Source organism: Paroedura picta, chromosome 13, assembly GCF_049243985.1.
Source record: "Paroedura picta isolate Pp20150507F chromosome 13, Ppicta_v3.0, whole genome shotgun sequence".
Classification (NCBI taxonomy): Eukaryota; Metazoa; Chordata; class Lepidosauria; order Squamata; family Gekkonidae; genus Paroedura; species Paroedura picta.
In genome coordinates, this window is record NC_135381.1 from 10,670,764 (window position 1) to 10,682,888 (window position 12,125).

General features: G+C 49.6%; 1 protein-coding gene across 5 annotated transcripts in view; it reads left to right on the top strand.

Moving 5' to 3' along the window:
- The window catches only part of NOS1 (nitric oxide synthase 1), a 178,283-nt gene that overhangs the window by 150,175 nt on the left and 15,983 nt on the right, over nucleotides 1-12,125 (top strand). For all 5 annotated transcript variants that reach the window (XM_077307381.1, XM_077307379.1, XM_077307378.1 and 2 more), the window contains 10 exons: nucleotides 1,382-1,526; nucleotides 3,591-3,695; nucleotides 4,581-4,639; nucleotides 7,485-7,601; nucleotides 7,812-7,986; nucleotides 8,619-8,757; nucleotides 9,594-9,672; nucleotides 10,315-10,508; nucleotides 10,861-11,030; nucleotides 11,883-12,093. In XM_077307381.1, coding sequence (XP_077163496.1) covers nucleotides 1,382-1,526; nucleotides 3,591-3,695; nucleotides 4,581-4,639; nucleotides 7,485-7,601; nucleotides 7,812-7,986; nucleotides 8,619-8,757; nucleotides 9,594-9,672; nucleotides 10,315-10,508; nucleotides 10,861-11,030; nucleotides 11,883-12,093 — 1,394 coding nt within the window. The remainder of the gene's footprint in view (nucleotides 1-1,381; nucleotides 1,527-3,590; nucleotides 3,696-4,580; nucleotides 4,640-7,484; nucleotides 7,602-7,811; nucleotides 7,987-8,618; nucleotides 8,758-9,593; nucleotides 9,673-10,314; nucleotides 10,509-10,860; nucleotides 11,031-11,882; nucleotides 12,094-12,125) is intronic.

The following is a 12,125-nucleotide window of genomic DNA, read 5'->3' on the forward strand; positions in this document are numbered from 1 at the left end:
ACGCTCAGGGCCTGTGCGCAAGCAGCATTCCAAGGCCTTTTTCGCCTCTTGCTCGGCACTCATGAACTGCTGTAATGTGGCATTACCAGCAGAGGCGGATTGGGAATTATATTAGCAGCTCGGTTAGAAGGTGAGTTTAGATTCAGGTTGATGGGAACATAAGAAGGGCCATGCTGGATCAGAGCAAAGTCTGTTTAGGGCACTGTTTCTAAAAGTGGCCAGCCAGGTGCCCGTGAGACAAAGCTTCTTCAGCAAATGGTATTCTGCCTCTGGACATGGAGGTTCCATTTCGTTGCCGGGACTCACAGCCACGGATAGGCCTCTTGTCCACGCATGTGTCTCATCCCCTTCGGCGGCTGGTCGGTACACTGAATTCCTTCATCGGTGCTTTGGGCAAAGGAGTTTTTTTTTTTCTTAAGCCTCTCCTGAATTTTTTACCACTGAGCCATTTCACTAAGTGATCTAGATCAGGGGTAGTCAAACTGCGGCCCTCCAGATGTCCATGGACTACAATTCCCAGAAGCCCCTGCCAGCATTCGCTGGCAGGGGCTTCTGGGAATGGTAGTCCATGGACATCTGGAGGGCCGCAGTTTGACTACCCCTGATCTAGAGTTTTGGTATTGTAGGAGGGACAGGAAGAAATTCTCACATCTTCTGTATATACATGATTTGATAAATCTCTCAGTCCAGGGGGACCTTGGGCTCACCACAGCACCGATAAAACTGTTCTTAGCGAGCAATAATATCAGGGTTCTCTCAGCCTCACCCACCTCACAGGGTGTCTGTTGTGGGGAGAGGAAAGGGAAGGCGACTATAAGCAGCTTTGAGACTTCTTTGGGTAGAGAAAAGCAGCATATAAGAACCAACTCTTCTTCTTCAGTAATATCAGGGTTCTCTCAGCCTCACCTCCATCACAGGTTGTCTGTTGTGGGGAGAGGAAAGGGAAGATAAATGTAAGTCGCTTTGAGACTCCTGGTAGAGAAAAGTGGCATATAAAATCCAACTCCTCCTCCTTTTTCTGCCTGGACTAATGCTAATTGTGTTTCAAGATTCAGGCCAGGGAGGGCGAATAGAAGGAGCTTATCCAGCCAACAACTACTTCACAGCACCTGATCCCCTTAAATTTTAAAGGGTTTTTACTTCCTTGAAGAGTAGACCTCGTGCCAAACTTAGGAAATAATCAGCAGCAGTGTACTTGTAGGATGCTACAGAGCATAAAACATTTCCCTTTTGTTCTGCCATGTAACATATCCCCATCCACACTTTTGTCATGAAAGAGCCAATGCAATAACCGTTCCATGTGTCAGATAGGGAGGAGGGATCCTCATTCAGTTGGCCTTCCGGGTCAAGGAGTCACCTTTATTTTTCCCCTTTCTCCTAGAGCCGTGAAGTTCTCCGCCAAGTTGATGGGGCAGGCTATGGCAAAGCGGGTGAAGGCCACCATCCTGTACGCCACAGAAACAGGAAAGTCCCAGGTCTATGCAAAAACCCTGTGTGAAATCTTCAAGCACGCCTTCGATGCCAAGGTAGGGCTCCTGGATTGCGTGAGTTTGGATGGAGAGGGGAAGCTATGGCTGTCCTTTGAGGAGAAGTAACACAATCATTATAGAAGAAGCAGACCCTTTAAAAGTTCCCTCCTGCCTTCAGTGCAAACATACCTTTTTGAAACCTATGGTTTGTGTATGTGTGTGTATGGGGGAATTCTGCATATTGGCTGCATAGACAGAAACAGGGTTGATTGGCTAGTGCTTGTCACATCAGGAAGGCACTTTGCCCCACTTAGTCTCTAAAGTTCTTTTGTACAGCATTCCATTGGCCGGCATATACATCCGTCATGTCAGTGCTGATTGGCTAGTTCCTGTGAGGCCAGGAATATACTTTCCCAGAGGACTTTAGGCTCAGCTCTCTGTCGGCTGGCGTGACCGTCGCTGGTAGGGAGCTCAAAGAATGCCTAGTGGCTTCTCTTTAAATGTCATGTCGGCCTCAGCCGCTTCTCTCTCCCACCCTCCACCACAGCGGCTTTCTAATACCCCATGGATGAAGGTTTCCAAACCTCTGACGGCTTTCAACAAAAAGCAAAGACTGCCAGAATGGGATGGTCACTTGGTAGGCAGGCTCCAAGAGGGGCCGATGTTTACACAACCAGCCCATGTGTTCTGAAGACCTTTTGACAAAGACAACGGGAAGGGGAAGGGGAAGGGAAGGGATGCATGGGGGAAAGGGGATGCTTAGCAGCAAATGAGGAACAGAAAAACAAAGACACAAACACAGCTTGGGGGTCCTGGCTAAAAGGTAGAGGAGGGACAGGTGTAGGAAGCCCACCCCCCATGCTACCCACAGCTCAGCTTTAAACTGGAGTCAAAGAGAAGCATGGTTTTGTAGCAGCGTTGCATAACCAGAGAATAAGACAACCTCCATCCACCCGCAGAACAAATGAACATCCGGCCCCGGATAAACACAGAGGTCAGCTCTAAAAGCTTAGGAAGTCAGCAAAGAATGAGAAACCAACACTCAAAGCTCAGCACTTAATAAGGGAACGCTACCCAAAGAAAGTACCTTAACGGCTTGATTTGAACTGGGACTTAGCTCCTGGGACCTGCTGTCAAGCCCTGGAACATTTAACTGCCTCTTAAAAGAAGGGGCCTCTGAGCACATGCAATTACAGTGACCTTGGCGAAGAATATTAACTTTGGGGCCAGTAGGCAGAAAGGAGAGAATACACGGCTGGTTCATCATTCGCTTAAACCCGTGGCCTTTAGCAGGCATATCTAAGAAGAGCATTTGTTTCCCTACCCTAAAAACCTTTGCATTTATTCCTGGAACTTTAGAATCATAGAGTTGGGAGGGACCTCCAAGGTCATCTAGTCCAACCCCCTGCAGAATGCAGGAAATTCACAACTTCTTCCCCACCGCCATCCCCCGCCCCCCATGGACAGAATGCAGTTGGTACAGAAGAGAATGACGAAGATGATCCGGAGCCTGGAAACCAAACCTTACAAGGAATGGTTGAGGGAATTGGGAATGTTCAGTCTGGAGAAGAGGGGGTTGATGGGGGACAAGATTGCTCTTTTTAAATATTACAAAGGCTTAGAGGAGGGCAGGGAACTATTTCTGTTGGCAGTGGAAGATAGGACTCCCAATAACAGGTTTAAATTATGGGTGGAAATTAGGGAGAAAAATCTTTACAAGAAGCACAATTCAGAGGTGACACCGGCTGCTTGGGGATGTGGTGAGCTCCCCTTCGTTGGCGGTCTTCAAGCAGCAGCTGGACATATATTATCATGAATCCTCTAGGTCAGGGGTAGTCAACCTGTGGTCCTCCAGATGTCCATGGACTACAATTCCCATGAGCCCCTGCCAGCAAATGCTGGCAGGGGCTCATGGGAATTGTAGTCCATGGACATCTGGAGGACCACAGGTTGACTACCCTTGCTCTAGGTGGATCCAACATTGAGCAGGGGGTTGGACTAGATGGCCTGTGTTGCCCTTTGGTGATTCTATGGTTCTGTGATTCAGTATCAGCCTTCTTGAATGGTAACAAGTTCCTCTCTGACCAGCCTTTCCTCTTCCTCCTCCTCCTTTTTTGGCAGGTGATGTCAATGGATGAGTACGACACTGTCCACCTGGAACATGAAACCCTTGTGCTGGTGGTTACAAGCACTTTCGGCAACGGAGACCCACCTGAGAATGGCGAGGTAGGAAAGACTGTTTGCTTTCCTTTGTGCGAGGCATCTGGCCCTTTCTTTCTTTCTTTCTTTCTTTCGTTCTTTCTTTCTTTCTTTCTTTCTTTCTTTCTTTCTTTCTTTCGCTTTCTAAGTGGCTGTAGGCTTTGAAGTCCCACAGTCATTGGTCTTTTACACCCAAATGTTTTCCCCTTGTTGATGTTGGTTCTCCAGGCCTCTCTTAACTCTGCAACCCCTTCTTGCTGGGGTTGTCTGGGTTTGAACTGGGGACCTTCTGCACGCAAAGCACATGCTTTATCACTAAGCCACGTGTCCCTCGGGTTAGCAGCTGGGGGAATATCTCCTGACATTTTGGAGCAAATGCTTCCTTCCCAATCAGCTGTTTGACGAACTTGAGCCAGCTTGGTGTAGTGGTTAGGAGCGGCGGCTTCTAATCTGGTGAGCCAAGTTTGATTCCCTGCTTCCCCACATGCAGCCAGCTGGGTGGCCTTGGGCTCACCACAGCACTGAGAAAGCTGTTCTGACCAAGCAGTGATATCAGGGCTCTCTCAGCCTCACCTCCCTCACAGAGTGTCTGTTGTGGGGCGAAGAAAGGGAAGGCAATTGAGATTCCTTCTGGTAGAGAAAAGTGGTGTATAAAAACTGAAGAACCGATTCTTCCTCTTCCTCTTCCTCTTCCTCCTCCTCTTCTTCCTCTTCCTCTTCCTCCTCCTCTTCCTCTTCCTCTTCCTCTTGAAGTTACTCAGCCCAATGCAGGGAGGGATGAAAGAAAGACCTCCTAGGGAGGCTAGTTGTCCGGGACTGGCCCATCGGCATCATGGACTGCCTTTTCTCCAGCCTTTCCCTCAAGATCCTCCTGAGTTTGCAACGTTTTTAAAATCTCCTTTTGCTTCTCAGAAATTCGGCTGTGCTCTGATGGAAATGAGGAATCCGAACTCCAACTTGGAAGAGAGGAAGTAAGTGCTAAGTTCGGGCCAATTGCACAATTCCCTGGCGTCAGCAGTGATGCACTTGAGTGGCTGCCCCGTCACCTCTCGATGGTACTTTCTGTGCTGACCATGGTGACCATGTGCAATGGGGAATCGGGGTTCAATTCCAGAGAGGGAGCCTCAGGAACGGCTACCGTGTTCTTTGCATTTCCACTGAATTCCCCCTTCCTATATGTTCTTTTTTGGGGGAGGGGGGAACAGGGCCGATTTATCCATGTGGCATGAGTAGCATGTGCTATGGGCCCCGGGCAGTGCCTTCCCCCCCCCATGGATCAGGGCCATAGCCTTTCTCCTCCCCTTTTCTTGTAGTGACGCCCCTTTCCACTGTGGGGGGCTCTTCTGCCCCCATTCTGGCTGCTCCCTTCACAATTGTGCTCTGCTAGACCCCTGCGACTCCTTAAACTGACTCTGATCTTATGGACCTCACAAATCCTTAAACCACTCCCGAGGGGGATGGATAGTTACTGTGAGCCAGCTTGATATGGATGAAAATTAATTCATTTCTTCACGGTTACTGTTTCCGTTCTTCCACTAGCCCAGGTGCTGGAGTCAGTTTATAGACCATAATCACAATACGGACCTTTTCTTTTCCTTGTTTTAATGCCAGCATGAAGCAATCCCGCAGCATTTCAAGAGCAGGGGCGACAAATAAATTGCTTACGCAGAAACAGCAAATACTATCGAGAGATGTAGCCGCCCCTGAACAATAGCGGCAACAAAATCAAATGCAAACGAGCAACAAAAGCAGATGTTAACAATGGGCAGGGGCGTTAAAAGAAACCCCGCTTGCTCACACGCAATCTAAATAAAACATTATCAGCCGAGAACCCAGGTAAATAAAATATATCTTTAGCTTGAGCCGGAAACTTGGCGCACTCTGCAGCAGCTGAACGTCTGCGGGGAGGGCGTTCTGCAATTAAAATCATGTTAACACGCCAATATTTGCTCATTTAGGGCCACACATTCTGGGGCATTCTGACATTCTTCCCCCACTGCTGTTTTCCACCCCCTTCCAAAGCAATCTCAGCTGCCGTCAAGGATGAGCAAAGGACAAAATTTGGGGTGGGCTGCCTTTCCCTGACAATCCTTTGTGCTCCCCCCCACACACACACTTCCTGATTTTCTCCCCGTGAAGGAAAAGGTGCAGGAATCTTGTAAATTTTCCCTTTGGGTTATCCCTAAGAAACAGTTTCAAATCCCCTGACCTGGATAGCCCAGGCAAGCCCAATCCTCTCAAATCTTAAAAGCTAACCAGGGACAACCTTGGCTTTGCAGTTGGATGGGATACCGCCCAGAATCTGAGTGGTGGTTCCTCCAAGGAACACTAGGGGTCGCTAGGGATCACCTCTGAATGTCCCTTACTAGGCAGTCATTCATTCATTCATTTATTTATTTTTATTTATATATTGCCCTCCCCTGAGGCTCAGGACGTCTTACCTAAAACATAGAAACAGTACATAGAACTTAATTTATATAACAATTTTCATACAAGAGTAATAATATTAGCATAAAACTGTAACACAGGTGCAAAATATAACAATGCGAACAGGTCCACAGCAGGACAAATGGGTGGATTTTTTAGGAGGGAGGGAGAAGGGGCCGTGTAGATGTTGTTGGTGACTCAGTCTCAACCAAATGCCTGGTGGAAGAGCTCCCTTTTGCAGGCCCTGCAGAACTGTTTTAGCTCCATAAGGGCCCTGATCCCCTCCAGGAGCTCATATGCTACACATACTCCATGTGATGGATAAGTAGCTTAAAATCCTTGATCAACACAGGCAGCAGACCTTCCACCAGCTCTTAAGAATGGGATGTATCTACGGGTGTAATGTGGATTTTGATACTGTGTGGGCTGTTGATGTATTAGACACCAGAGGCTAGATATAAAGGACATGAGTTGTCATGGTAAGGTTAAGTAAAAGGAATAATCAGTTGAAATAGCTAATTGAAGTTGCAGGGGGGTGGTTTTGTGTATTATTTGTTGATTGGGTTGTTTGTTTTACGGTTCTCTGTATGTGGTTGTATTTCTGTGTTTAAAAATAAACAAATGTCTTAAAAATAACAATTAATTTTTTTTAAACAACACCATGGCCCTTTTGTGGAGATGCTTCAGGCAGAAAAGGAGCTGCGTGGTGCTAGAGCTAACAAGTGGAGCATCGAGGTCAACAACGCCCCGTGTTGAACGTCACCCGTGAATTCTCGCAAAGGGCCACAGTATTAGGATTCAGAAGCTCCTTTCAACTTTCTGTGGGAGCTGGTAACACCAACCCACCTTGCAGGGTTGTTGTGAGACTGGCATGAAGAGAATGGATTTGAGATGCTCTGAGCACTCAAAAGTGCTCCATAGAGCAGGGGTAGTCAACCTGTGATCCTCCAGAAGTTCATGGACTACAATTCCCATGAGCCCCTGCCAGCGTTTGCTGGCAGGGGCTCATGGTAATTGTAGTCCATGAACTTCTGGAGGACCACAGGTTGACTACCCCTGCCATAGAGGGTTCTTTTGAACTCCCTTGGCTGTAGCTTATTTTTTTTTTACAACGAGCAGTTACACCCAATCTCCACTAGGTGCCAGGCTTTCACACGCTTCCTGTCCGAAATTGACTTGGTGTCCTGCGTCCACCCACATGGCCTTCCCCAAGTGAACATCTTGCAGACCAAGCAAGGAGGCCGTGTTTGCAGACAGGGAAATCAGAATGCATGGCCACCATCCGAATGAGTTGTGTGAATAGTCCCTCGACCACCCCCCTCTCTCCACGTGACCTTCCATTCCCTGACCTGGAAGAATGACCTTGTTGTGTTACATTGCCGTTTGCAGGAGCTACAAGGTGCGCTTCAACAGCGTCTCCTCTTATTCGGACGCCCGGAAATCCTCAAGCGATGGACCTGAATCCCGGGACAACTTTGAGAGCACTGGGCCTCTGGCCAATGTCAGGTGAGCAGCAAGGGCTTGACCGGGTTTAGGGAGACGTGCTATCGTAGGAGTCATTCAGGATGACAGAGGTCAAGGGTGGAAAACCTGAAACCACATTCCGCCTCTGGGGTCAGAGGTCTTTCCTGCTCGTGGCCTGCAGTCCTGGGAGATGGCAGGCTTTGTTGGCTCCACGTCTTGCCCCCCAGACACCTTTCCTTGGCCTGTTTGCAGGTTCTCCGCCTTTGGCCTGGGATCGCGTGCTTACCCTCACTTCTGCGCCTTTGCCCGGGCTGTGGACACTCTCTTGGAAGAACTGGGAGGGGAACGCATCCTGAGGATGGGAGAAGGGGATGAGCTGTGTGGACAAGAGGAATCCTTCAGGACATGGGCCAAGAAGGTCTTCAAGGTAGCCTGCTTCTTTTTCGGTATGGTGAGGTCTGAGAGCGGAGAGCCAGCTTTGCTGCAGCTGTTGCAGCCCACAGGTTCCCCCAAACAAGTTGCTGTTGAGAGCCAGTGTGGTGCAGTAGTTGCAGAGCAGGAACCTCTCGTCTGGAGAGCCGGGTTTGAGTCCCCACTCCTTCTCCACGTTCAGCCCGCTGGGTCAGACGGTCACAGAGTAGTTCTCTTAGAGCTCTTTCAGCACTATCTTCCTCACAGGGTGTATGTTGGGGGGGAGAGGAAGGGAAGGCGATTGTCAGCTGCTTTGAGACTCCTTCAGAAAGTGAAAAGTGGGTATAAAAAGCCAACTCATCACCATCTTCTGCTTCCTCCTCTTCTTCCTTTTCTTCCCCCTCTTTTCCCTTCCCCTTCTCCTTCTTCTCCTCCTCCTCCTCCTCCTCCTCCTCGTCCTCTCCTCCTCCTCCTCCTCCTCCTCCTTCTTCACTTTATTAATGGGGGTGGCTACCATGTGACCATTTCAGTTCTGGTATTGGATCAATGCAGCTCATAGTGAGAGTGGGGGATTCTATGCATAGGGGTGAGGAGGGGACTCCCACTGGCTTCCCCCTTCGTATCTTGAGAACCTGGTGTGTGCTGCAGGCAGCGTGTGACGTGTTCTGCGTGGGCGACGACGTCAACATCGAGAAGGCCAACAACTCCCTCATCAGCAACGACCGGAGCTGGAAGAGGAGCAAATTCCGCCTGACTTACGTCGCCGAAGCTCCTGAACTCACGCAAGGTATCGGAGGGGCCTACGTGGCATTGTCCTTTGGTGCTGGGGGAAGCTGAATTCAGCGGTCTGGTACACTGCCTCTTTACATGGAGGTTCCAAGACACTGACATGGCTGGTTGCCTCTAATAGACCATTCCTCTATGAACGGTATAGTCTTGTCTGGAGTTTTCACTGCATGCAAAGGGTACGGATCCTTGGCTACCGGTAAGGCCAGGAAAGAGAAGGACCTAAGGAGGTGGTGAGCTCCCCCTCACTGGCAGTCTTCAAGCAAAGGTTGGATACACACTTTTCTTGGATGCTGGGAGCCAGTTTGGTGTAGTGGTTAGGAGTGCAGACTTCTAATCTGGCATGCTGGGTTCGATTCTGCGCTCCCCCACATGCAACCAGCTGGGTGACCTTGTGCTCGCCACGGCACTGATAAAGCTGCTCTGACCGAGCAGGAATATCAGGGCTCTCTCAGCCTCACCCACCTCACAGGGTGCCTGTTGTGGGGAGAGGAAAGGGAAGGCGAACGTAAGCCGCTTTGAGACTCCTTCAGGTAGAGAAAAGCGGCATATAAGAACTCACTCTTCTTCTTCTTCTTCTTCTTCTTCTTCTTCTTCTTCTTCTTCTTCTTCTTCTTCTTCTTCTTCTTCTTCTTCTTCTTCTTCTTCTTCTTCTTCTTCTTTAGGATGCTTAGGGCTGATCCTGCGTAGAGCAGGGGGTTGGACTAGATGGCCTGTATGGACCCTTCCAACTCTAGGATTCTAGGATTCTAAATCCGAGAGCAGCAGTGTTTTTTAAGTGTCCAAAGTGCCTTTCAGGAACAGCCTGTTTCTAAAAAGAATTCTTTTTATCTCCAGGTTTATACAGCGTCCATAAAAAGCGAGTCTACGCAGCCCGGTTCCTAACGCGCCAGAATTTGCAAAGCCCCAAGTCCAGGTGGGAACTATCACCCAGCCAACATGCACTCAGGGGGGTCGGGATTTATCACAGTACATCGCTGGTAGATCAAGACCGCCCCCCTCAATCCAACCCGACACATGTACGTTGGAAGGGTTGCTATCTTGTATGGAGACCCTGGCTTTCCATCACATTTCATCCGTGGCTTCGTTATCCATGGCTCCTTCTTGTCCCACAGTTCTGAACGGAGGGAGAGCAGGCCTTCCAAATGTTAACCATTCCTTACTCAATAAAGAAGCTATTCCAACCATTTTTTTCGGTCCGTGGTGGCCATTTGTCGGTAGCAGGTATAGTGGTAGCCAGCATGGTGTAGGGTTTAAGAGCGGTGGCTTCTAATTGGGTGAGCTGGGTTTGATTCCCCGCTCCTCCACATGCAGCCAGCTGGGTGACTTTGGGCCAGACACCATCCTGTTAGAGCTCTTCTGGCCGAGCAGGGATATCAGGGCTCTCTCAGTCCCACCTCCCCAACAGGGTGTCTGTTGTGGGGAGAGGAAAGGGATGGGGATTGTCAGCCGCTTTGAGACTCCTTTGGGCAGTAAGAAGCGGGGTACAAACACCCCGCCCTTCTCCTTCTTCCTTGGAAAATACGAGCATGCTTGCAAACCTCCCCTCTCCTTCCAGCCGCTCCACAATCTTCCTGCGGCTTCACACCAACGGGCAGCAGGGGCTACGTTACTTCCCTGGAGACCATCTGGGGGTGTTTCCAGGCAACCACGAAGAGCTGGTCAGTGCCTTGATCGAACGGCTGGAAGACGCACCTCCCACCAACCAGCTGGTGAAGGTGGAGCTCCTGGAAGAAAGAAACACGGCTTTAGGTAACGTGGGAGACTTGGATTCACCTTCTCTTAATCTAATAAAGTTGGGGTCCACTAGGGCAGGGGTAGTCAACCTGTGGTCCTCCAGATGTCCATGGACTACAATTCCCAGGAGCCCCTGCCAGCATTTGCTGGCAGGGGCTCCTGGGAATTGTAGTCCATGGACGTCCGGAGGACCACAGGTTGACTACCCCTGCACTAGGGTGTTTTTGCCGGCGTGACTTCTGGTTTTTAATGGTTAAAATCCTAGTTGATAGAACGGTCCAAATAAGAGGCCTTGCTTCTGTAGGATCTCACGCCCTCTGCGCACCTTCCTGTTTTCTGGAGAGATACCAGGGCTTTGTTTTGGCAGGTGTCATCAGCAACTGGACCGACGAGAACCGGATTCCACCCTGTACCATCTTCCAGGCATTCAAGTACTACCTGGACATCACCACCCCTCCCACCCCGATCCTGTTGCAGCAGTTTGCCTTGCTGGCCACCAGCGAGAAGGAGAAGAAGCGTCTTCAAGTTCTCAGCAAAGTAAGCTGAGAGGGAGGGGCAGGATGGCATTTACACTAGTCTTTCTCAGCCAGGGTTTCGTGAAACCCTGGGGTTTCTTGATGGACCTGCAAGGGTCTCCTGACTGGGGAGGAGTTATTTTTATATATTTTTTTTAAAAGTTTATTGGGTGATTTGACCATATATGCCAGGGTTGGCCAAACTGTCGCTCCCCAGATGTCAATGGACTGCAGTTCCCATGAGCTCCTGTCACCTGGCAAGGGATCATGGGAATTGTAGTCCATGGAGATCTGGAGAGCCACAGTTTGGCCAAACCAGATATAAAGTCCTGTCAACCTTCCCCCCCTCCCAAAATGACCAATGATGGGCCTGGAGTGGGAGGGGAGGGGAGGGGATGGACCCCAGGTGGACATTCACACACTTTACTTCCCAGCCATATTTTGAATGATGATGCCACTTATGGGGTTTCTTGAAGCCTGAAGAATATTTCAGGGGTTTCTCAACACTAAAAAAGTTGAGAAAGGCTGATCTACACATTCCTCACAGTTACTTTTGGCAGAATAATAAGTACAGCAACAGTGCTCAACCAGATTAAACAGCAGAAAAAAAGTTTATTTAGGAACGAATGTATGTTGTGGGAGAAGGAAGGTGACTTTAAGCCACTTAGATGAAGCCTACTGGGGGTCCTCAAGTCAGTTACGGCTCCCTCAGAGTTCTCTCAGCCCCACCTCCCTCACAAGGTGTCTGTTGTGGGGAGAGGAAGGGAAGGCGACTGTAAGCTGCTTTGAAACTCCTTAGGGTAGTAAAAAACGAGGTACAAAAAAACAGCTGTTCTTCTTAGCACCACATTGCCTCCTTTTCTTTCCTCTGCAGGGTCTCCAGGAGTACGAGGAGTGGAAGTGGTCCAAGAACCCCACCCTGGTCGAAGTGCTGGAGGAGTTCCCATCAGTGCAGATGCCCTCAACGCTCCTCTTGACCCAGCTTCCATTGCTCCAACCTCGCTACTATTCCATTAGCTCCTCCCCTGACATGTACCCTGACGAGGTCCACCTCACGGTGGCGGTGGTCTCCTATCACACCGGAGGTAATTCCGCAGGTCTGAAAACCACGTATCCG